General features: G+C 66.9%; 1 protein-coding gene across 4 annotated transcripts in view; it reads right to left on the bottom strand.

Moving 5' to 3' along the window:
* The window catches only part of Gse1 (Gse1 coiled-coil protein), a 292,453-nt gene that overhangs the window by 198,667 nt on the left and 68,252 nt on the right, over positions 1–25,534 (bottom strand). For all 4 annotated transcript variants that reach the window (XM_077792748.1, XM_077792750.1, XM_077792749.1 and 1 more), the window contains exon 2: positions 2,499–2,679. In XM_077792748.1, coding sequence (XP_077648874.1) covers positions 2,499–2,679 — 181 coding nt within the window. The remainder of the gene's footprint in view (positions 1–2,498; positions 2,680–25,534) is intronic.

Here is a 25,534-nt window from a genome sequence, read left to right as displayed (position 1 = left end):
GTGTGTGTGTGTGTGGCGGGGTCTGTGGCTGTCTCCACACCCACATGTCCCCGTGTGACATGAGGGACTCTGTGTGCATGTCCCGGTGCAGGCCGTGTTGGAGACCTGCTCCTGTCCTATGTGCCTGAGCGTGTGTCACGTCTGCCCCGTGTGGCCTGAGTGTGTGTCACGGCCGCCCCGTGTGCCTGGGTGGGGGTGCGAGTCACACGTGTGCCTGACTTCTGGGCACGTGCCCGTGCATGCGTGTGGGGCTGTGCGGGTTGTGGCGTGTCGTCTCTGTGCTGGTGCATGTGTGTTGTGTGTGTGTGCCCCGGTGTGCACCCGTGCCAGCGTCCCCTCCCCGCCCCCTCCCAGCTGGCTGTGTCTGCTGCCCTCGGAGGGGAGGTGGCAGGTGTGTGATAAGCCATTAGTCACTGTCACGTTTCCCAGCAGCCGCGGCCGCCCCTGGCAGGGCCTGGCTGGGGGACGTTCTTGGCAGCTCTCGGCTGGGGAGCTGTCCCCAGGCTGGGCGCAGACTGATGAGGAGCAGCTGGCAGACGGGGGTGAGTGCCCCTGGCCCACCCCGCTGGCCCCCACACACCACAGGGCAGGGGCTCCTGGCCAGCTGTTCCCCTGCTGGCCCGGCTTCCCGGGGGCCCCTGAAGGGACACACAAGCCGGACCCCACAGCCTCTGCACCCCCTCAGCACCCAGACCCCCTGGACACCTCCTGCAGGCTCCAGGGGGAGGCAGCTGGCCCTGGACCTGGGTCGGCGGGTCCTCCCCGCAGCCTCTGGTGGCCCCGGCACAGGGCCCCGGCCCAGGGGCCCCCACTGGAAGGGAAGCCTCTCCCTGCACTTCTGAGTGGACGCCTGAAGGCCAGGGAGCCCTGCAGGTCCCTCCAGAAGGCAGCCCGAGGCTGGGCCAGCAGGGAGGACCATGGGCACGGGGACCAGGCCCAGCCCACTCACTGCTGTGTGGGGGTGGGCTGCTGCCTCCCTGATGTGACATGGTGGGTGCCACACACAGCCAAGCCACGCTGTCACAGAGGCCACCCACCCACAGCCTGCACCTCGCAGAGGGAAACGGAGGCTTGGAGACGGCGCCGCCCTCGGCCAGTAGCCACAGCTCCCCTCGGAGCCCACCTGGGACCTCCTGGAGGGCGCCTTGCGGGACCTCCCTGGGCAGGAGGGAGACGGAGGGCAGACTTCCCGGTCCCCGAGCCCAGCCTGGCTGGAGAGGCCCCTTCCAGAGGACCCTGGCCTGCCCGCCGTCCTCCTCTGCAAAGCTGGGCGTGGACTCGCTGGGCTCCGGGGCCAGCACTGAGCTGGGCCCTCGGAGAGCGGCAGTCACAGGCCAAGCAGCGTCCTGCCCTCACGGGGTCCCCTCACCTGTCCACCCTGCTCTGGGAGCCGGGACCAGGGACCCTCGGCTCACGGACCTCGACTGGGCAGCGGAGCAGGAAGCTCATTGTCTGCGGCCCCGAGCGTGTTGAGTGGGTGGGGCTGGCTCCCCCGTGGAAACTGCCACCCAGGTCACCTGAGCTGCCCTACCCCGTCCCCCCCTGCCCATGTCTGGCAGTCCCTCAGGGGTTCCAAGGCCAAGAGCCCCTGGTCAGACAGGTCCGTCCCTGGCCCGAGCCCTGTCCCTTCCCTCACTGCATCATCTCAGGGGAGAGGAGGTTGGGTTGGGGTGGTCCCGAGATGGACACCAAGATCAAGCCAGGGCCCGAGGGGGACCAGCCGGCATCCCCCAGCCCGCCAGCCACGCCCCCACCTGCTGGGCTCTTGGTGCCCATCTCCTCGGCCCGCTGTGCCTCGGGCCACGGCCCTCTCAGTGGCTGGGGCAGGGAGGCCTGTCCTCCCAGGGGACAGCGCTGGGCCAGGACACACCCAGGTCTCCTGCAGTCGCTGCCACCAGGCCCTCAGGACGGTCTCACTGACCGACGCAGGGCCTACAGCCTCAGGGAGGCTGGGAGGACGTGGTGTCCAGGGGAGCTGACACTGTCCACCTGCCCCCCAGCCCACTGCCACGCCCGCCCGAGGCGGGTGGTAGGCACCACAGGTCCCGGGGGAGCGCAGCCACCGAGGCCAGTACTGGCGTCTGCGAGCAGGCGGGCGAGAGACGGGCCGGGCAGCGGTCAGCGGCCACCCCAGCACTCGGGCTGCTCCTGCGGCCAGCCACGCGGACCCCACGCCCCAGGACACAAACTCGTTCATAGCCAACTCAGAAGAGAGCCCACGGCTTAGGGACATCGAGAGGACATTCACAAAAGCGGACGGCACCAGGTACAGGGCAGCAGCGGCCGCAGACCGAGGCCGGGCACCACCCGCACACGAAGCCCAAGGACCAGGGCTTTTGACTAAACACCAAAGACACGAAGACAGGAGCAGGCCACGTCGGGAGGCCATGTCCAGGGACACAGAGGACGCTAGTGGAGCTGGGCTAGTGGCCTCCGGCCCCCAGCCTGCAGGACAGCTCTGTCCAGAACCCAGAGAAATGAGACGAGCCGGCGCCTACCTGTGCCCGTGAGGTCTGGTCTGTCCCCGTCCTGGCCACTCGGCGGGCCCTGTGCTGGCCTCAGCTCCTGGGTGGGCCTGGGGCCTCTGGGAAGGCTCTCCTCGGGGGGGCCCGGCCGCAGCTCCGGCTCGCGGGCAGGGGTGCGGACAGCTGCGGATGCCTCCAGAGACGCAGAGGTGACCTGTGAGGAAAGGAGGGGACAGGGTGAGTGCCCGCCGGCCAGTCCACCTGGAGGTAAGGAGGGAAGGGCCCCGGCTGTGGCACCCTCCCGTGGCCGGGCCTTTGTGGTCAGGGGCTTGGCTGCTCAGGCAGCCAGAGCGAGCATCTGCCAGCCCAGGACCCCAGGCTGGACACCGGGCCACCCGTGGGAAACGTCACCCCCCGCGGGCAGGGGCAGCCACACTGGAGAGCGCCTGGAAGGAGCCCGGGGGCGACCTCACTCAGCCCGACCCCTGGGTGACAGGGACAGGCACATCGCGTGCCTTCCCTGTCAGTAGCCAGGGCCTGGCTGACAGCCCCAGTGCCATCTCAGCTGCACCCTGAGAATCAGGGGTGTCCCTTCTCCATGCCCTGGGCACTGGCTCCTCCAGACACCCAGGGCTCAGCTGGGTGTGTCCCCCCATCACCGAGCACATGGAGACTCTGGTCACAGGGGACAGGAGGGACACTGGACCTTCCAGGAGAATGGGGGGGTAGCACCCGGCCTGTTCCACTTCCTGGTGGTCAGTTTGAGGCCTGACCACCTGCTTCAGGCCAGAGCTCACCTCACCTCTAACAGAGGCGCTAGGTGTTCCTAGGTCCCTGTGTCAAGGGGACAGGGGACACAGGGCATGGGGGTGCCCGGGGGACCCAGGCAGCCTGCACCTCGGCACCTCTGTGGGACTGCAGAGATCAGCCCCACACCCACCTCGGGGACACCCAGTCCACCTCGGGGCACCCTGAAGAATTGGGCCCTGGGATCTGTGTCCTTGAAGAGAGACGCGGTGCCCAAGACTGCCAGGGCCCCCTGCCCACGGGTCTGTGTGGACCTCAGCAATGACTGCCCACTAGTGCGTCCAGCCGTGAGGACACCCCGTCCCCACCAACACCCACAGAGGCCGCCTGTCTCCCCAGCCCCCACCCGTTGGATGCTGTTAAAAAGTGTGGTCACACACCCGCACCACGTTCACCAGCTTGACCTCGTTTTGGCCGTTCTGGGGGTTAAACCCAGGGCCGGTGCACTGGGCCAGCGCTGGGTCAGTGCTCCTCCACTGAGCCACGGCCCAGCCCCTCTTATTTTGAGTCAAGGTTCTGCTACGTGGCTGAGGCTGGCCTCAAACTTGTGATCCTCCTGCCTCAGCCTCCCCAGTCACTGGGATCACAGGTGTGGCCACTGTGCCCAGCCAGGCAGACCATTTCCAAGTGCCCAGCTCATTCGCATATTTTAGTGTTGTACTATCCCCCGTCCATCTCCAGAACTTTCTCCTGACCCCAGAAGGAATCTCTCCCCCTTAAAGGACCCTGCTCCTCCCCACACCTGTTATCACCCTCCCACGGCCACGGCCTGTCTGTGCCCTTCACAGGTGGGGGAAACCGGGGCTGGGGGCAGCACTCTGAGGCCAAACCCCGTCAGGGCAGGGGATCAGGGAGCTTCAGAGCTGCGTGGTGGCTGGGCCCTGCCAGGGGTGGGGGGCAGCTGAGCGCTGCCAGGTTGGGCTGGGGGCCCACTGAGCTGCGGGGCGGTGGGGACCCTCCTCCTGGTGACGAGCTGCAGAGACAGCTTGGCTTCGGGAGGCAGCTTGCTGCTGATCCGTGTTTTTTCAGGGATTAGTGCCATAAAACCCAAGTGCCTGAGCGGCCGCGGTCAGGACTCCTCGGCCAGCGGCCCCACGGGCCCCACGGCGCGAGACGATAAATCTACCGTTTGTTTCCTGGAAGCTTTGATTTATGGGATCCATATGGTGACTGCCCAGACCACAGCCCTGCAGATCTCCCCGCCGCGGGGCAGGCGGCCCGGGCAGGGCATCCCGCGCTCGGGTCAGGGTGGGCCGCAGCGTGGCGGGGGCCTGAGCCTGAGCCCCTACAGACGTGCCCCCCACGTCCCCCCGCAGAGACCTGGCTGCTTCCCGCCTGGCCCTGGGTCATCTCGGGGACTCCTGCCAGGGGGGGCGCTAAAGGACACCAGGCGCAGGCTGCCGCGTCCTGATGCATCCCAGGACGGCTGGACGGGCCAGCGGGGCTCCTGTTGCCGGGGAGCGTTGGAGATCAGTCAGGCAACTCATGCCAGCCCCTGGGTGGTCTGGACCCTGCCTGTCCTGCTTTCCTCCTGAGCCGAGGGGCCAGGTCCTGCTGGGAGTGGGTGGCGGAGGGACCTTGTGGGGTGGCAATGTCCCCTGGAGGACCCTGGTGGGAGTCGGCCATCACGGTGTGGTCAGGAGCTGCCCGGTGCCCAGCTCAGCTCTAGGCCCAGCTGCCAATGGGAGAAAGAGCCCCTGAGCACCATGAGCCAGGCACAGACCCACAGTCCACCCTCCGATGCTCCCTCGCCACAAGGGTGCAGAGTGACCGGCACCTGGCTCAGCTGTCCGGGGCCTCAACAGTGAGGCAGAGGAGGGGCGTGGCTGTGGGCGAGGGCAGCAGGTGGGGCAGAGCCTGGGGCAGCAGGGCAGAGCCCGGGGTGCAAGACTCCCGGGAGCAGGAGGCCGGGCGGTTTTCCCCAGCAGCGGATCCACAAGGTCTTCCAGGGAGGTCAGGCTTGGAAGGGAGGAGGGCCAGGAGGGGGACAGGCCGGCTCAGGACGCCACAGGGCCGTCGTCCCACGGACACGGAGCCCAGCGTGCCACGGTGTCCTGTTGGTGCTGCCCGGGTGGGCAGGCGGGCCCTCCCCAGGGGCCCACAGACCAGTTTGAGGCCTGACCACCCAGAGGCAGCAGGGCGAGCCGTGGCCAGGGCAGGGCTCCACCCGGGATGGCAGGTGTGCGCCGAGGGCCGCCAGCCCTGTCGCGGGCCCAGACGGTGAGTCCTGGTGCCCAGGGAGGATGCAGCTGGTTCTCTCCTGGCTGAGCCTCCACGGAGGCTGTGGCCGGCTGGCGCCTTGGTCTGTAGCGGGGAGACCCTGGGCAGAAGCCCCGCCCAGCAGCGTGACTGTGAGCGCGGTTGGTGTAGATGCCAGCACGCCACTCACCCAACCCCAGAGCTCCAACAGCACCTGGCCCTGCGGGTCCTGGCACCTGTCCATTGTGCCCTGGCTGGTTGACACAGGACGAGGCGCCAGTCCCTCCTCGGCCAGCTCCACCCAGGACTCGGGAGGAACAGTATCAACACACAGGCGTGGCAGCCGCCACGGGGCCGGGGAGGGGGAAGACGAAGGTTCTCAGCGCGGACGCCAGCTGAGGCCAGAGCCCGCACGCGGATGGCAGTCACGGTCCCCACTGAGGACAAGCAGCTCGCGGCCAGGGTCAGCCGAGGCCTGTCTCCACTCAAGGTGTGTTACGTGGGGCCAGCTGTCCCCGTCCCCTCCCGGGGAGCCGGGAAACCATGCCTTTCAGAGCTGCCGTGGGGCCCACGCAGCCCGGCTTTGAGCCAGTGGCTGCCGAAGTGCCACCAGGCGCTTGGGCACCACGGGCGCGTGGGTTCCCAGGCTCCTCGGGACACAGGGGACCTCCGCCGGCTGCCCGCCAAGACCTGTGCTGGGTGGCAGGGAGAGCCAGGGCGCCACAGCCCGCCCGAGGGCACGCAGTGACTTCTGGGGACCCGGTTTTACCTGATTGAGCTGATCCCCTGCGAGGCCCTGAGCCTGGGCACCGGCTGCATTTTAGTTCTATTGAGATGGAACCCTCACACTCTCCGAGCCGTCCACCTCTTCTTTTTCTGCAGTGCTGAGGGGTCAAGCCCAGGGCCCACTGGTCCATTTAAGTTGTGCACATCCAGAGTTGGGCCACCTCGCCACGGTCACTTCAGCACATTCACCATGTCACAGCCAAGACCCCGTCCCCGAGAGTCACCCCACTCCCCGCTCCCCAGCACCCCTGACCCCGTCTGTCCTGTGGAGCGCCTGCTGGGGTCAGCGCAAGACCTGGGACCAACTCACAGCCCTTCATGGGGACACTTTCGGTCAGCATCCTGGTCCAGGCCCATCCGTGCTGCGACACACGGACCATGGATTAGAGACAGGCTTGTTTGAGGACCCGAGCAGCTGCAGGCCCAGGGGGACGGCAGGCCCAGGGGGACGGCAGACCAGGGGGACCGCAGACCAGGGGGACCGCAGACCAGGGGGACGGCAGACCAGGGGGACCGCAGACCAGGGGGACCGCAGACCAGGGGGACCGCAGGCTGCTTGCCCAGGAGCCCGTGGGGCCCCTGGCGCTGGGTCCTGCTGCTGCCCCCAGGGGGAGGTGTCAGACCCTGTGCAACCTGGAGCGTGGACGTGGTGCCACCCTCAGGAGGGACGATAGAGGAATGAGGGAGCAGCCGGGGGCAAGTGCTGGGGCCAGTGGAGCGGGTCCAGGGCCCAGGAACAGAACCGAGGGCTGTGTGCTGGGGAGGCTCCGTGGCCTGGCCAAGTGGGTCCCCTGGCGCACCTGGGCAGTTCCGTCTCCAGTTGGCAGGGCCCTTCCCAGGCCCCTCTGCCCACTGCTGCCCCAAAGCCCATGACTGTCCAGGGTCCCTGAGGCTGATCCACAGCCCAAAGCCACAGGACTGTGCTCCCCGACCCGTCTGTCTTCCGAGGCAGCTCTGGATGGACGCCAGGAAGCTGGCCCTGCTCACCTGTTGGCGGGACTGGGAGCCCCCGGGCAAGCTCAACCACTCTGACCCTCAGTCTCTACTTTGGGGAGGGGGGCTACACAAGAGCTCATGCAGTCACCAACAATCCTTCCTTACCTCCCCCTTGCAGAGGGGAGAACTGAGGCACAGAGAAGCCAAGTCGGCTGCCCAAGGTCTCTCAGCGGTCAAAGTCAGAGCTGAGCACCTAGGCCAGAGTGAGTCCCCTGCCAGGTACCCGGGCCTTGAACAGGGCCCAGCACACAGTAGGTGTTCGTTAACCACCAGCAACCCCAGCCCAGCACACAGTAGGTGTTCACCAACCCCAGCCCCACTCACATGAAGGTGGCGACACAGCCACCTGCCACCTTCTTGGGCTCAGGCATCTGGGCCACCGGTGGACAGGTCTGCTGGTGGGCTAGGGCTGGTGGACCTCCTGAGCAAAGCCAGGAGGGGAGAAGGGACAGGAGGGCAGGACCAGGGACGACCTGGCCCGACGGTACACGAGGTCACAGCAGTGCCCTGGCTCTGTCCCCAGGACGAGCCAAACGCAGGCAAGACGCCACGTGCAGAGCGGAGGGCGGCTCCCTCCCCAGGGAGCTGGCCAGTGAGGGAGGTGGCCAGGCCAAGGAGCACCTTCAGGGTTGCCGGGGCCCCGTCCCTGCTGGCCACTCGCAGGTCACAGGACAGTGACCAGGAAGAGGAGACAAGCCCAGGCCAGCCCTGCTGCCGACCCCACCCCTGTCCTGGGCCGCAGCCTGCGCTGAAGCCCAGTCACAAGGACCCGTGCTGGACAGCGCCATGGTCTGTGGGGTGGCGCCCCGTCCTGGCAGAGAGGGCCACAGGAGAGGGGACGGGACGGAGCTGCCACCGCAGCGTCCCCGAGAAGCAGACCGGGAAGGGCTGGCGCACGTGCGGCGGCGCCCGGGTAATTGGGAAGTTATTAGATATGGAGTCGACACGGCCCCCAGCAAATGAGTAATCAGGGCTAATTACGCTCCCAGCACACGGCGGCCACGCGGGAGCCGCAGCGCCACATCTGCGCCAGCAATTAGGGCGCTCGGCTGGCGCTCGGTGGGGGGCGCCGTCTGGGCAGGAGCTGCAGCTGGGGACGCTCCTCACCTCGGGGCTGCAGGAGGGGGACACCAGGACTGACCGGCGTGAGGACAACAGAGGCCGAGACGGCCCGGGAACAGGACCTGGAGAAGATGGTCTGTAGCCGGTCGCGGTGGCCACACCTGTCATCCCCAGGACGCGGAGCCCCAGGCAGGAGCATGCCAAGTTCAAGGTCGGCCTGGCAACCGGGTGGACCCTGCCTCAGGGTAACACTGAAAGGGGCCCAGGGCCCGGCCCAGCGGGGCTCAGAGCACTTGGCTCACAGGTGGGAGGCACCGGCCTCCATCCTCAGCTCCTCAGACACTGTGTCCACCCACAACTGAAGGACAAAACAGGGCGGGACGAGGATCAGTGGCAAAGTGCCCATTCAACCCCCAGCCGAGAAAGAGACAGGGAGAGAGGTGGTGGTGTCTCGGGCCTCAGGCTCTGGGGGACGGGGGCAGCCTGGGCAGACCCACTCACGCTGGGGAACCGGGAGCTGAGTCACACGTGCCCCCGGCCTGGGTCCCCTCCAGCAGGCCCAGGTCACTCCCAGGGTGTCGGAGGGAAGGGGCCAGCCCAGCTCAGGGGGCAGCAGCTGAGGCCAAGCGGGGCGAGAAGGACTGAGCCCCAGACAGGGTCACTGCCGGCCCCCCGCCCCCCCGTACCACTGCCCACCTCCCTTCCTCTGGCCACGCGGGCCCAGGGGGCCTTGTGAACCGCACACCCCTCCTGCCAAACCTCTGCCAGCGTTCCGACCCCTCCCCGTGACATCATGGGCACATGACCTTGTCCAGCTCACTCTCACCCACATGTGGACACTCGTCCCCAGACAACCACGCCTCCCCCTGTCCGTCTGCCCGTCCATCCACTCATCTACCCATCTACTTACTCAACACCTACAGACTCACCCACCCGCCTGTCCATCCACCCACCCACTCATGAGTCCATCCACCCACCCACCCACCTGACCCTCCACCCACCCACCCACCTGTCCCTCCTTTCCGTCCATCCATCCATCCACCTTTGCTCATCCGTCCACCCCATGGACACTAACTGGGCACATGCCGGGGCAGGCCCAGGCCTGGGACACAGAAGCAATAAGACAGCTGAGTCCCACCCTAAGGACGCCTGGTTGCTGTGGGGACAGTGTCCTACTATCCCCAAGTTGCGTAGTGTCCACCTCTGCACAACAGGAGGGAGAGCCGGGGCCCTGGGCAGATGGAACCCTCCGCAGACTGGCTCCACTGAGAAGAGGCCACCTGTGCCAAGGAAGGCAGACGCCGGCCACACGGGGAAGGGTGTTGCAGGTCAGGGAACAGCAAGCCCAGGGCCCTGAGGCAGGAACATGTTTGCACACTTTCTTCCCAGGCCGGGCAGGGACCTCCGGCTCCGCAGCCCACGAGGTCTCTGTTCAGTGACTCAGCTTCACCACGAACACAGCCCCAGACCACAGCAGGGCTCCAGGGGCAAGCGGCACGGCCTTGGTCCAGGTCCACGAGTCCCCACCGGGAACCTCGGTCTCCTCCTCGGCCAAGGACCTGCCTGCTTCCCCTGGGTTCTGCCCAGGACCCCCCAAGCAGAGCTGGGTGTTACCTGTCACCTCCAACCCCAGTGCCTCAGGTGAGGGGCTGCAGCTCTGCCTCCAGGCCATCAGCCCCCTTGGAAGACACCCTGTAACACTGGCCCTGGCCCGGCGTCCCCAAGAAGCCGTGCGGGGGCCTGGGGACAGTGCCCAAGAGCGGGCAGGCAGTGCCAAGGCCCTGCAGCAGGCCCAGCCTGGCACGGGGCCCACCTGGAGGGCACACGGCCCCGGGAGGACTCCACCTCATGGGCATGAGCTGGGAGCCCTGGGGGCTCTGGGCCAAGGAGGGGCTGCTCCCATCTGGGGTCTGCCCCTGGGACGTGACTCTTGCTGTGGAGACCTTGCCGAGTCACCTGCAGTCACCACCTGGAGCACGGGGCCATCTGCACAGCCCTCGCAGTGCGCCCTGACGGCGACCCCCCAGAGCCCGGGGCCCCTCAGCACACCCAGGGGCCACCTGCCCACCCAGCTGCTGCTCAGCCCCTGCTCCTGGCCAGTGTCCTCCCGCCCACCTCCCTGGGGCCTCCAGCCACGGCCACGAACCTGCTCTCCACTCTGAGGTGCCCTCTGTCCAGCGGGCTGTGCCCCCTGCAGGTGCCACCTCTGGGACTGGCCTGCTCGGCACAGGGCCATGCTGCGTGCCCCGGCCTGTCCGCCTGCCACGGTCTCTGCACCACGGATTGCTGGGCCACTCGTGGACGGGCTCCTGAGGCTCAGGGACACCTTCCTCCCTGGGAGGCGCAGGCGTCCCCCACAGTGGCCTCCCTCCCCTCCAGCAGTGGCCTCCCTCCCATCGTCAGGGCCGGCGTCTGGCGTACTTGCTGGCTCCCCGCCTGGAGGCCTGCACCCTCCCCAGTGGTGATCCGACGCCCCCAGGTGACCACCTGCTCAATCCCCCAGTTGGGGAGGCCTCGTGCCTTAGGAACAGCTAAGCGTAGGCGTGTTCTCATCAGGTGTGGTTCAGAGACGTTTAGCAACCTGCCGAACCTCACACAGCAGGATGGGCAGACGCCCCGCAGCACCCCTGGAATTACAGAGAGGAAGGGCCAGCCAGAGCTGCCAAGGCCTGCCCTGGCCCGTGGCCTCCGCTCCCCGGCCCTGCCTGCTGCAGGGGACACAGCAGGACTCCTGTGGAGGGGCTGAGCACCTCGCCCAGGGCGGGCGGCTCATCAGGCTCCGACAGCCGCGAGCCCAGGGATCCCCAGATGTCAACCCTCCTCCGGCCCTCGCAGGGCGCTCCAGTGAGTATGGCAGCTTCACGGCAGGCAGTCTTCAGGGTGACAAAGACAAAAGTAGCTCTGATTGGAGCTGATCGAAATCACACCCTTTACCAGCTCGTGCCAGGACGGCAGGCCTGATGGCACCAACGCCGGGCCTGCTCCTGCCGCGGACGTCGGGCGGATGACAGGCCCCAGCGGCCCTGCTGACCCCCACGCTGTCCCTTAGGCTGCAGCGGCAGGACGCACTGCCAGCCCTCAGGGTCCCAGTGTCCAGGGTCGAGGTGTGACCCGGGCACCTGCAGGGCCAGGGCCAGGCAGGTGGGGGGCTCGCAGGTGAGGAAGTGGAGGTGAAGGAGGCCGCGGGGGCCTGGACCTCGTCTGGCCTCGTCCACGTCCGTGGGTGGTCCTTGGCCTTGGCCCACCCTGGCAGCAGAATTCCGTTCTGTGTGTGGACGGGCGATGGGATCCCCACCGCGCAGGAGCCTGGGCACGCTGCAGGGCACCTCCCGCACGTTCTGGTCCCCTCAGCTCCAGGGCAGCCACGCGGAGGCACCGACACGATCACCGCGAGTTCCAGGCGAGGAACCGCGGAGGCCCGGCCTGTCCACCGGGAACGCCTCCCTTTTTCCCGCCCAGAATTCCAGCCAGGAGCACAGGGCTCGGGGCCTCCAACGCCCGCCGGCCCCTATGGAAGGACTCGGCCAGTCTGCTTCCTTCTCGACCCAGGAGGCTCGCCTGGTCAGCCCCAGGGAGTGCTGAGGCTCGAAAGGCACAGAGCAGACCTGCTAGTTAATTTCCAAGTGTCCAGTGGACCCTGCCCCAGGCCACATTCTGTCCAGGGGCTGGCACTGCAGGCCAGAGGAAGACCAGCGAAGGCGCGGGGTCCACAGGCAGAGGGCCTCGGAAGGAGCCGGGCGCCGTCTGACCAGCTGGGGGTGGACCAGGGACGTGGGGTGCGCGATCAGCACCTGACCACTGAGCGACACCCAGCCTGGCCGGCAAAGGCGGTGGGGCCAACACCTGGGCCTATTTTTAACGAACTTACTATTTTAACTAGGGTTAGATGGCAGCAGGACGCGTGGGGAGTCACTGCACACAACCGCGGCACGACTCTGCGTTTCCGATTGTTCACAGAGTGCGGTCACAGACGTGCCCAGGGTCATGACGTCCACCTCACTCCACCGCCTTCCTGCCCCCATGCACCTCCCCACCCTCCCTCCCCCTGACCAATCACGGTTCCTCCGTGTTTCCCGTGTCCTCCCCCATCACGGATCAGCATCCACTTATCAGGGGGAACACTCGGCCTTTGGTTTTGGGGGACTGGCTCACTTCACTCAGCAGGATACTCTCCAGCTCCATCCAGTCACCTGCAGATGCCAGGATTCCACTCTCTCTTAATGTGAGTAGGTTCCATTGTGTGTGTATCACAGGTTCTTGATCCATTCATCTACTGAGGGGCGTCCAGGTGGGTTCCACAGTGTAGCCACTGTGAATCGAGCTGCTCTGAACCCTGATGTGGCTGCGTCACCATAATATGCTGATTCTAAGTCCTTTGGTGTAGACCAAGGAGTGAGATAGCAACTCAGCATCAAAAATCAACAACCCAACCAAGGAGTGGGCCAAGGAGCTGAGCAGACACTGCTCAGAAGGTGACAATCAGTCAACAAACACCTAAAAAGACGCTCAGCGTCCCTGATGATAGGGAAGGCAGAGCAACGCTACCCCAGGACGCCACCTCACCCCGTCAGAACGGAATCATCAGGAACACAGACGACTCTAAGTGCTGGCGAGGACGGGGAAAGGCACACCCACACGCTGCCGGAGGCACTGCAAATTGGTGCAGCCACTCTGGAAAGCAGTGTGGAGACTCCCTGGAAAACTGGGAGTGGAATGAAGAGACAGACACTGGGATACGGAGAACACACGACTCACCATGTGGCCCTGCTGGCCTCGAACTCCTGGGCTCAAGTGAGCCTCCTGCCTCAGCCTCCAGAGTAGCAGGGACTGAGGGTGTACCACCACGTCTTATCGGGCGGGTGTGTGTGTGTGTGTGTGTGTGTGTATACATGTGTGTGCGCTTGCGTGTGCACACAGACGTGTGCTGGGGACGGAACCGGGGCCTCGGGGACACTAGGCGAGCGCTCCATCCCTCCATCCCCAGCCAAGACTCAGGCTCCAGAAATAAAAAGAAGAGAGAGTCCCTCCTCCCCCGCCCGCCCCTGCCTCTGGGGAAGGCCGCGCAGCGGGGCAGGACGCAGGGCGTCCGCAAGTGCTAGGGGGAAACGGGCAGCAGTGAGTCCCGGAAGAGTGGACGGGAAAGGGAAGCAGGAAGCAAGAGATGGAAGCGCCCAGAAGGGCACAGCAGGGGCCGGGTCCCGGGGGGCACAGCGGGCGGCCAGGTCCTGGCAGCCGGATCAGCACTGCTGGGGGCAGCTCAGAGAAATCCCGGAACAAGGAGCAGGCCCCGGGCAAGGCAAAGGGCAGCGCGGCCAGCAGAGTGCATCAGGGTGGACTGGACAGCCCCAGAGCCCGGTTGCCACCGGCGGGTGACACATGGTACTGACTCCCCGTGGAGGCCACCAGGCACAGAGGCCTGGTGCTGCCCACTGGGCGCCTGCCAGTGCCAAAACCCAGGACCCCGAGCGGAGCAGTTGGGCTTGTGCCCGAGAATGCGCCACGCAACACAGCAGCTCCGGGCCACTGAAGCTGCCCCCCGAGTGCCCACGCCATCACTACGGGGCTGTGTGGCCACGGAGAGGTGACTAAACCTCTCTGGGTCGCAGCTTCCTCTTCTTACAAGGGCCACAGTGACAGCGCCCATCTCACAGGAGAGCCAACGGGGCTGAGAACACAGCCTGGTCTTTAGGGGCCCCTCCAGGAAACTGGGCCACCCCCGAAGATGCTTATTCAATGTCATTTAGGTGATGTGGCCACCATGAGTCCAGCGCAGTCGGAGTTCTTCAGAACCTTAACTGGCCTGGAGGTCCTGCTGCGCACCCACGGGTGGAGGAGGAGGCCGCGCACAGCACAGCCAGAGCCGCCGGCCGCGGCGCCCACTGTGCACCTGGACGCGGTCCTCAGTTCACACCACCTCCCTCCAGGCAGAACCGCCCCTCGCAGCACCCAGAAAGCTGGGGGACACTCAGGAGCCCGCTGTCCATGGGTGCTGGGGCCCTTAACCACAGGAGAGCCCACAGCGTGGGGAGTGGGAGGGAGGGAAGCCGCAGGGGCCCAGGACACAGGAGAGGACCGAGGGCGGGAAGCGGGGTGGGGGACCTGCGGCCACGCTCCAGATCTGGGCCCCGGTTGGCCTCCCATCCCCCAGGACAGGAGAAGCCGCCAGCCCTGCCCAGGAGTTGCAGCAGGCACAGGTGGCCCGCCGCCGCTGGGGCAGAGGTCCTCGGGGTGCTCCTGGCAGCCCAGGCCTCGAGGAGCCCCTGGCTCTCACCCTGGAGCCCTCAGTACTGGGGAGGGGACGGCACTCCAGCCGAGGTCCCTTTGTCCTTCCTTAAAGGGAACAGGATAGAAGGCACTGTCCGCACGGAGTAGAGGAAACAGTAGAGGAACCCGAGTTTCAGACCCTGGACGGGCCTCGGCCTGCCCCAGACCTGGCGCGGGACCACCCAGGGCCTCTGAGCACAGGAGACGGGTCAGCGAGCAGCCCCTGCTCCGACCCTCCTCCTGCTTGGCTGCCCGGCCTGTGCCCACTCCAGGCCTGGTCTCCGATGGGGCGCCACAGGTGCGTGAGCTGTGGCCGTCAGGCAGGGTGTCCCCGGGGGCGAGGCCTAAGTGCTCGGTGACAGCGAGGACGAGAAGAGAGGGGACCGACAGGTAGCAGCCCAGCTGTACTGGCCGAAGGCCTCGAATGCCAGGGCAGACCTGGATGCGTCACATGGACCCGAAGGCACGTGACACACGTACACACACATCTGTGGGTGTGAACACGTGTATACACATGCACACACGTGTGTCCACGACGTGAGCGTGCGTGCGCACGCAGGCCCCTGCAGGGAGCAGGCCCACCGAGGTGCGGTGGTCTGACCCTGCACCCCATGGCCGGCCCTGTCCACGCCGGACTCCCCAGGGGCACCCCGGAAGTTCCTCAAGTCCCTGAGGCAACGGGCAGCTCCCCGAGCCTTGCCCGTGGCCGACCCTGATGGCAGATCCCCAGGTGGCAGCTGGCGAGAGCCACGAGGCTCTGCACTGCCAGCCGGGCCCTGGGCCCTGGTGCCTGCAGAGGACGGCAGCAGGTCTTCACACAGGGGCACCCTGGGCCTGACCTGGGCAGAGCAGCCCTCGCCCGTGCTGTCACTGCAGAGGGACTCAGTCCCACCTGTCCAGGGCACAAGGCCCACCTGGCTGTCCTCGTGTGCAGCCCAGGGACAGCGGGCAGCCCAGCCCTGGACGGGTGGGAAGCCATCCCCAGGCCGGCGGGTCAGCACGCTGGGGCTCTTCACGGAACGCCAGGGGACACAGGGGACCCCATGCGAATGTTCACTGGACGTGAGGTCTCAAGGGTGTACGCCTGTCCCCAGTGGCCTGGCCGTGGAGGCCTCGGGCGGCACCTCTTCTGAGGGTTGAGGTTCCCAGTCCTGAGATGGACACGGCTTCGCCCCTCACCTCCCCCTAGTGCGGCACTAGTCACCATTATCATCACCGCAGCCGCCACTGTGCAGGGCCCGGGGCCACCCAGCAGGGCCAGGGGGTCACCCAGCAGGGCCAGGGGGCCACCCAGCAGGGCCAGGGGATCACCCAGCAGGGCCCAGGGGTCACCCAGCTGGGCCAGGGGGTCACCCAGCTGGGCCCGGGGGTCACCCAGCTGGGCCAGGGGGTCACCCAGCAGGGCCAGGGGTCACCCAGCAGGGCCCAGGGGGTCACCCAGCTGGGCCACCCAGCAGGGCCCGGGGTCACCCAGCAGGGCCCAGGGGGTCACCCAGCAAGGCCCGGGGGTCACCCAGCAGGGCCCAGGGGTCACCCAGCAGGGCCCGGGGGCCACCCAGCAGGGCTGGAGCCCCACAGCATCCCAGCTGGGGTGGGCAAGAGGACCCCACACAGCCCGGGGTGCGGCCCCACCCCTCGTCCCCAGCACTGTGGGGAGCGTGACCGCACCAGGCCTCCGCCTCTTCCCAGGAGCCGGGCACTGGGCACGTGCTCGCAGGCCCTGCGGCTGCCAGGTGCCAGCTCGGCAGTTCTCACTAATGGCTCCTTCTGCGGATCAAAGGCCTCCTTGATTCAAAGTGGACTGAACTCCCTCCCTTGCTAAAGGGCTGGGCCCTCTGCCTCCGGCAGCGTGGGCCTCCCCAGTGTCCAGGCGGTGGCCACAGAAGGCCGGGTCATTGGGCCACATGTGCCCACAAAGGGCTGGGGGTGGGGGCCATACAGCCCCCCTGCTGGTCCCCGCAGGTGGCCCACGCCAGGCTGAGCACCCCAGAGCCTGACGGTCGCCCCCTGCACCCGGAGGCCACCTTGTGTCCTGGTGCCCATCTGTGCCGTGGGAGGTCAGCCTTGGAGGATGGGCAGGACTCTGGGGGGGGGACGGAGATTGGTCCCCAAGGGGAACGGTCCTGGTGTGGAGCTACCAACCCAGGCGTGGCAAGGACATCAGGGTGGTAAGAGCCGAGGCTCCCCAGGCCCTGGGTGGCACAGTGGTGCCAGCACCCCACCCAGATCCATGCCAGGACCCCCGACTCTCCAGCACCGGGATGTGGGTCAGGGAACCCCGTTTTCTAGAGAAGGAGCTGGAGCTGAGGAGGCCGAGGGTCACCCAGGTGGCAAATCAGGGCCCTGCTGCAGATGTCCCCAGGCTGCACCGGACCAGGGGCCACCAGGAGCCACCAGGAGCCACCAGGAGCCTAGGGCCGCCCAGGAGGAGGGCACATGGGGAGCAGCGAGAGGCCCGGGAACTCAGCTTGGTCTCTGCAAGTGACATCAGCCCAGACGGGGGTGGGGGGGGGCCACAAAGAAGGAGCCAGGGCTTGGGAACACCGGTCCAGGGCTGCTCTGAGGGGAGAGGGCACAGAACAGGCCCGCTGACCTCAGGGGACATTCGGCTGTCTTGCCTGGGTGCTGACCGCCCACCACGCATGGGCAGGTTCCCACCACCACCACCCGATCCTGGTGCCCACAGTGCAGGGCCTGGGGCCGGCAGGGACTCGAGGCCAGGGGAGGCCCAGGTTGGGGCTCTGCAGGAAGTGGCACCAAGATGACGGGCAGCAGTGGAAAGTGGGGTCCCCAGAGGAGCTGAGGCCCCTGGAGTGAGAGCCCCCACACCCACGAGAGCCAGGCCAGCTCCCAGGCTGGACCTGACCAGCTACTAGGAAGTGGCCTGTGGGATGCTTGGACAGGCGGTGCCCAGGCTGGCCAGCACCCCTGACCCCTGGGAGCACAAGAGGCTGGGAGTGGCCGGAAAAGCCACAGGCCCTGCAGCCCGAGGCTGGCTGCCGGCCAGGAGCTGGTGCCAGGGTCTGTGAGCACCCAGCAGAGGGACCTGGTGGGCCCCGTGGGGAGAGGAGCCCGCAGGAGGGGCGGGGGCGGGGGGCGGAGCCCAGGAGCCAGGCAGGAGAACCAGGGATCAGGCACCACCCCGCCCCTTCCCTCCCGCACCACCCCTCCCCTCCTGCAGCGGCTGTGCAAATTAAGCCTGGGGAGAAGGAAATGTACTCAACAGTCAGAGCCACCAACCGACCAACCAACCAACCAACCGCAGGCCTGGTTTCTCTAGGGTGCTTGCTGGGCAGGGATGGGGGAGGGGGGAGGGGGAGGGGAGGGGAGGGGGGAGGGGGAGGGGGGAAAGAGGAGGGAGGGGAGGGAGGGGAAGGGAAAGAAGGGGGAGGGGAGGGGAGGGGGAGGGAAAGAGGAGGGAGGGGGATGGAAGGAGGAGGGGAAGGGGGGAGGGGAGGGGGAGGAAAAGAGGAGGGAGGGGGAGGGGAGGGAAAGGGGGGAGGGGAGGGGTAGGGAAAGAGGAGGGAGGATGAAGGGAGGAAGGGGAGGGGAGGGGAGGGAAAGAGGAGGGGGGAGGGGAAGGGGGAGGCGGCTTCAGCTCCCTAAATCTCATTAGTCACAAGCTGCAGCTTCCAGCCCAACAGAGCTGGCCCTGGGTCCTGCTGTGGACCCTGGGTGAGTCACCCCCTCCCACCTGGAAAGCGTCTCCAGCTAATTTTTGTAGGGTGGCAGGTTCAAGTGGCCTAAGAAGTACAGAATGGAGTCGGTGAGGAGAGGCCTGGGATCCCAGTGGCCCAGGAGGCTGAGGCAGGAGCACCGCAACTTGGAGGCCCTAAGCCCTTTAGTGAGAGCCTGTCTCAAAATAAAAAATAATTGTTTTTTAAAAGGTGGGGGTCTGGGAAGGCTCAGGGGCAGCGCCTCAGCAGGGGGAGAGAGGAAGCCCGGAGCCCGGCCTTCTCATCCCTTCAGCGCTCTCAGGAAGGGCTGTGGAGGGCTGTGGGTCGGGTATCAAGGCTGCAGCAGCAGCCTCAGCCCCAGGCCCCGGGAGGTGGACCCGAGCCTGTCTCCACCTCTAGGTGTGAGTCCTGCTGGGCCCACGGACAGTCCACCTCGGAGTTGTCCCGGGAGATACGCAGAGCCCAGCCCAGGGCCCAGCCAGGGCACCAGGCAGTGCGACGGGTGCTGTGCTGCCGGCCAGGCCACCGTGAAGGAGAAGGGACCCCTGTCCTGGGAGGTCCCAGGGGGACCTATGCACCCCAGCCTTCCCTCTTCAGACCTGGGGTGGAACCCAGGGGCTCTTCAGTGCCGGGACACTCCCTCGGCCCTTTGTATTTCAGTCAGGGTCCCACCAGGGTCAAGGTTGCCATCCTCCTGCCTCTGTGCACCTCACACCTCAGTGTCTTGTGACTGCCGCTAAGAATCCCCCTGGGCAGGGGAGATTCTGAACTCAGAGCCCTAACCTCCAGGGCTGCACAGCAGGGTGGCTGGTCCAGCGCCCACCTGGGTGGTACTGGACGTCTGCCCCAGGCCTGGCTCTGAGCCCTGAGCCCTGCCAGGTTCAGGAGTGCCCGGGGCTCAGAAGCCAGACAAGGATAATTCCCATTCCCAGACTTCCAGAACCCCGGACTTCTCCAGCAGGAGGAGGAAGGGAAGGGGGATCGGGAAGGTCTGGGCCTGGCCCCCAGCCCGCTGGCCCTGTGGGGGACAGAACCTGCATCCAGGCAGAGGTCCTGCAAGAGCTCAGCGAGGAAGTGCCCGGGGGACCAGCCTCCGCCCTGCCCGTCCCAGCTCCCAGAGGTGCCCGCAGCCCCTCCCTCCCATCAGGCAGTTGGGAGCTGCCTGAGGTCCTCCTTCCTTGGGGGCCAGTCCCTGTAGGTCCTGGGCCATCATAGGACACTCTGCTGCCCTCCCCATCTCAAGGACCGAGCTCAGGTGGCCCCTGGGGGACCTGGAGTCCCTGGGCCCTGGCAGGGACGGTCACAGGTTCTGGGGTCAGGAGGACGCAGACTCCGGCCACTGCTCCGCCTACAGGCCAGGCAGGTCCTCCTCACTGTAGCTTGGGCTGTCACCAGAGGTGGCCCAGGTGGGAGACTGCAGCGCCTGGCAGGTGGGGCCCTTGACAGGGTGAGAGGGACAGGCCAGCGGCCCAGGGCTGCTGACCACCCTGGAGGAGGGTCTCCCCGTCCTGTCCCCGTGCACCTCCGCCCCCACGCCCAGCCCCTCCCGCGGTCCCCGAGTGGCTGTTTTAATGAGTTCCTTGCCCTCTAATTAGCAGGTGCGGCTCTGAAGGAAGCGCTGTTTACCTTGCAGAGCCCTTAATAACCGGCCCGGGCGGCGCTGGCTCCCGCCTAATCCCTTCTGAGCGCCGCGCTTAATGAGCCTTGGCACCGAGAACTTCTCCTGCCCTCTCCCGGCGCCCGCGGCGCCCCCGGGGCTCGTTAGGAGCGGCCTCAGCCCTGCCAGGACTCGGAGCCGGAGCCCGGAGACAGGCCCGGGGCGGGCGGGCGCAGGGGGGCTGTGTCCCCTGCCGGCGGCTCACGGGCGGGAGGGCTCAGCTGTCCCAGCTTGGCCTCAGTGGCTGACGCTCTAGGCCCACCTCAGGTGGCCCCGGGACCTGGTGCTCGGCAGCCTGGGGCACCAGTGACCTCCTGCGGCAGCCTGGGGCGGAGGTCGCCCCCACACAGCGGAGGGGAGCAAAGTGCCCTCCACTCCGGCCTCGCCCGACCTCATTCCCAGGCAGCTGGGGAGGGTCGGCAGAGGTCACACGGTCAACGGGGAGCAGGCCACGCTCTGGGCCCCCAGGGGAGGGGTCCGGTGACTCCCGCCAGCCACCACCAATGCCCTGGCCAGGGCCTCAGGGCACAGCCTCAGGCGTGGCCGCTCCTGCTGGCCGGAGGTCTGGGTGGTCTCCCGTGTCCTCCACCCACAGCAGCAGGAGGCTGGGCTGGCTGGGAGCTGTCCCCACGTCCCTCCGGTGCAGATCCTGCAGGGCCCAGGAAGGACCTGCACTGTGACAGGAAGATTCTAGAACAGGTTTCATTTTTTTCCCCTTTTAAATAAACGAAGCTGCCTCCCTCCCGCGGCTCGGGAAGCACAGGCCCCTCCCACCCCATTTGAACGCTGCAGAAAAGCCGCGTCTGCAGCTTGAAAGGGAGGGAGGGGGAGGGAGGGCCTGCTTCCTTTGTCCGGAAGTGGCCTCCTGGGGCTGCTGCGCCTTTATCTGGCTCAGCTGGCCCTTCCTGCAGCCAGCCACCTGGAGGTGGCCCAGGCCCAGACCCAGCCCCCAGGCTGGCCGCCCAGCGGTGCCCCCCAGGCCGGGCACCCCAGGCCCTCCCCTCCGGGGCTGATTGGGAGGAGGCCTGGAAAGGGCCCACTGGCCTGGCCGCCCCAAGGCCGCTATCCCACTGCCACCCTGCCCTGGCAGGACACTGGCCAGGCCTGGGTCAGGCGGGTTCTGAGTGCTCGCGGCACGCAGTGCTGTGGGTTCCCATGCAAAGAGGAGGCCAAGGTCTGGGTGGCCTTCTAGGGGTCAGCCCACCACGGCCACTGGAGGAGGGGACTGTGCCAGGTGCCCCTGACCACAGGCCACCGGGCTTCTCCACTCCCCGGAGCACGGGCTGGTGGCAGGGAAGGGTGACCTGCCCGTGTCCGTCCACTCCGGCCCTCTGACACCAGAGAAGCACCAGCCACACACGTGCTGGCCTCACGGTTCAAACACAGCCTCCACACACTCTCCCAGAACCTTCTGGTTCTGTCCCCCTGCTGGAACCTGGGCCGGGGAGGCGCTGTGTCCACCTGGGCCAACAGGCCGGGCAGCCAGCATTGCGGGGTGACTTCTGGGCCTGCCCAGCCATCAGGAAGCATGAGCCCAGGACCGGCCCCCGTCCTCGTGGAGCGTGGTGCCATCTGGCTGGGGTCCTGCAGCCCGACCCCCTGCATCATGTGAGCCAGAACCACGGCCGATGACACGGCTGTGCCAGGTGGCCTGTCACAGTCACAGGTGACTGGGTCTTCAGCTGGTGGGGCCCACAGCACTGAGCTCAGATGACAGGCGCTGGACCTGCACTGGCACTAGAGAGCGGGCACTTCCAAGAGCCGGGCCCTGCTTTAAGCATTAAGCTCCTTTATCCCGACAGTCATCATCCCCGTGTTACAGATGAGGCAGCAGAGGAACAGAGATGTTAAGTAACGCACAAGAGGCCACACAGCCAGGAAGTCCTGGAACTGGGATTCAAACCAGGCTGGGACTCCAGAGTCTCCATGCTCCCCCTCAGGCCTGGTGGTGTGGCGGGCAGGCCAGGAGGGCCCCACTCCAAGACGATGCTCCAACACAGGCGTCCAGCGTACCCGGGGCCACTTTTCCTCCCCTGCACATTTTCAAAACGGACTTCCCAGATCCTTTCTCGGATCACAGGGTGTGACTTCCGGTTTAAAACCACCATCGTCACACCACAAGGACTTGGAGTGGCACTGAAGAGCCCTAGGCCAGAGGTGGTCTGGGTCCAGGTGCAGGGCAGGCCCTCGCGGCACCCGAGAAGTCACGCGGGAGGGGACCCCAGGCTCCAGCGTGGTGGGGCCCAGGCTGCCAGCCGAGGTCCCATCCCTCGCACGCACCCCGTCCCCAGGGAGGCCACCCACGCCCCGGCCACCGCACTGCTTTCTGCCTGGACCTGCCCGCTCTGTGCACGTCGCCAGGTGGACGCCCAGGCCTCGGGCCGGCGCCTCTGCAGGGCCTCTGCAAAGGCCTGGGGTGGAGCCCCCCGCAGGCCTCTCCCCGCCTGAGACCCCAGGCCGCCGCCACCGCTGTCCCTTCCCCTCAGAATCCCCCCAGGAAGCCCCAACTTGACCTAACCCAGGCGCCTGGCCCGCCTGTGCCCCTGACCTCTGACCTTTCACCTTTGGAAGGGCAGCGGCAGGGGGCAGGGTCCCAGCTCAGAAGCTCAGCAGTGCCCAGCCCTGGGCAGGAGGGTGTCCGCCTGGGTCATGGCACAAGACCGTCCTGTGGGGCCACGTGGCCCCGTGGGCCTGGAGAGGGCCCGCCTCCCGGAGCCGGGCGCTGGTCCCCGAGGCCCTCACGGCGAGAACCGCGACACACAATGGCGTCCGGTCTGCCGCCCTCCACAGCCACCTCAGGAGCCGGGGGCACAGCAGAGCCACCTGGGCTCGGGGCTCAGCCGGGCACAGCCAGGCCCAGGCCGCGAAGCCTTAGTGTGCTCAGATGGAGACAGGAGACGGCTGCGCGTCCTGTGGAGCCGTCCCGGGGCGGGGAAGCAGGCCCCTGACCCACGACTGCTGGCCCAAGGCCACCCCTCCACCCGGCGGTTTGTTTTCCTTTGCAGACAGAGTGGCCGCCAGCAGCCTGTGAGCGGGCCGATCCCTCAGGCCGACAGACCCCGGCTGGCCACCGGGATGGCCGGGGACGCGCTCCTCCTAGAGCATGCATCGTGGGACACCAAGTGGCCTCTGGGGAATGTGGTGCTGAGCCTGGAAATGGAGGCTGTCCCTGGGGCACAGGGACCTCCAGCCCCAGCCTTGTGACCCAGCTGCAGGTGGCCAGGTGCAGGCCCCGGCTCACGCCAGCCCTGAGCAGTGGTCACTGGTGCTGCCCAGGGAGGAAGGAGCCATGGTCAGACCTGGGGGTGGACACGGCCCTGGCACAGCCCTGCTGCCTCTGGAACGTGGCCTCCCGTGGGCACAGCAGGGCTGCTGGTCTAGATGGCTGGCCGCGGGCAGGGGGGCTCCTGCCTCCTCCCAGTGGACACAGAGACCAGGCTCAGAGGAGAAGGCTTGGGCGGAAGAGGGCGAGAGCCCATCCCTTCCCTCCCTACACCATGGCCCCAGGCCCCTTGCAGCTGGGTCATGAGACTGCACCTACTATGTGCCAGGGGCTGCAGTGGGAACTGGGGACAAAGAGCAAGCAGAACGTCTTCTTTCAGCTGCTCCGAGGCAGCAGAGGGTGAGCAATCAACAGTAGTGCCTGCCAGGCATGCACAAGACACCAGGCACTCGATGGCCCCGAGGACAGCTCCAAGTGTCCAGGCAAGACAGCGGATGCAAAGGCCCTGGGGCAGGAGCAGCAAGGAGCCCTGCTCTCCAGCAGCTAGACAGGGGAAGAAAGGAGGAGAAGGGCCAGTGGAGGGTCTGGTCACATGGGTAGGCCAAGTGCACTGGCTTGAACAGTGTCCCCAGGGTCACGCAGACCCTCAGACCTCAGAATGCAGCCTGTTTGGAGACGATTTGCAGATGTAAATCACTGAAATGGGGTCACCTGGAGGAGGGTGGCCCCAAGTCCCCCCTGTCATAGCATCTCCATTGGAAGGGTCGCGTAAGGCAGGGGGAGCCCGGGGAAGAGGTGAGACTGAGCACGCGGCTGGAATCCAAGGGACACTGGAGCCCCGGGAGCCCGAGAAACAGGACAGCGCAGACTCCTGCCATTTCAGAGGCCACACTGTGGCAGGCCATCGCAGCCCTGGGAGGTCCCCACCTGGGGGAGGGACTCAGCGCTGGGGCTGGACCCGATGCTCCACCCTGAGCCTCGTCCCGGCCCTTTCTGTTTAGAGATGGGGACTTGCAAGTCACCGAGGCGGCCTGGCTGCCGTCCCCTGCCTCAGCCTCCCCAGCTGCTGGGGTCACGGCGTGGCTGCCGCGCCTGGCCCGGGACTGCGGTTTAAGGGGTTGTCACGTCACGCAGCTCGTCCTGTCTGCCCCGGTTTGTGAGTCGTGGAACTGGACGGGTGTGACCTGAGCAGCTGGCGGTGACTCAGGAGCCGATGGGGCAGGGCTCGGGTGGGAAGAGACACACCGTGACAGCGCCCGCCAGGCACGCGGGAAACACCGCTCCTGGCCGAGGTCCCCAGAGCCCTCAGTGACGCGTCTGTAGGCCATGGACATCTCTGATGCCCATCGCTCATGGGAGGGCCACCAGGGCCCTGCCAGGAGGAGCCCCAGCCACCCACCGACTGCCCCGGCCACCTTGGGAGGCCACTGGCCCGAGAGCAGCGCCCGGGGCTTGCAGGCCCAGCTGGCCCTCCCTCTGCCCCGGGGGAAGTTGACCAGACAGATTCCCCCCGGGCCCTGGGAGCCTGTCATCGTCCACCTGAGAACCTGCCATTTCTCCTTAGTGACTGGTGGCATTTCACGGGCTCTGAGACCCCGGCAGCCTCGGGGCGGGCGAGAGGGCAGGCCGTGGGGGAGGCAAGGAGAGCGGGGACCTCCCGCAGGTGGCCCCCGCCAGGCCAGCGTCACCTGCCCCGCCCGCCCCAGCTACAGACGGAGCAGCTTTGAAAGGAGGACCCAGCCACCAGAGCCCTGCTGTCTGTCACACGCGGCCCCTGGTCCTACCCGGAGCCTCGGAGCTTGGCTGGACTACGAAGAGGTCATTGTCCTTGGTACTTAGGGACACGGTGGGGACACCAGGCGTGGTTTAGAGGTGACACGGTCCCATCGTCCAACAGCAGCTCCACAGGAGGGCCAGGTCAGCGGCTATGGCAGCCGAGGTGGGCTGCCCTCCCCACCTGCAGGCCTTCTTTCCCAGCTTCCAGAAGGTTCCTAGAGGCCCACAGAGGTTGATGTCCAGGCCCTTGCCCTGAGGACAGAGGCCTGTCTCAGTGCGGGCTCTCCTGGGGACAGGCCAGAGATGGCGCCTTGCAATCCCTTCCCGGGGGTGCTCCTGGCCACACAGGGAGGCCCTGACGGACCTGTGGGCCATGGGATCAGTGCTGTGGGGACCGGACAGGGCCTCCTGAGGGGCAAGGACCCTGGGGCACGTCCTGCAGGGGGCTGGGGCTACTCGGGGGACATGAGTCCCAGTACGGCCAGAGCTGGTGGGTCACAGGGGAGAGCAGGGCGGCTGGGGACATCCACGGGCTGCAGGAGCTGGCCAGTCAGACGACGCCATGCACACCTCCACCCGCCAAGCACCTGCCCTGTCCGCACCCAGCCAGTGCCAACCTCAG

This window comes from Urocitellus parryii, chromosome 15 (assembly GCF_045843805.1).
Source record: "Urocitellus parryii isolate mUroPar1 chromosome 15, mUroPar1.hap1, whole genome shotgun sequence".
Lineage (NCBI taxonomy): Eukaryota > Metazoa > Chordata > Mammalia > Rodentia > Sciuridae > Urocitellus > Urocitellus parryii.
This window is presented reverse-complemented; position numbering and strand designations above follow the sequence as displayed.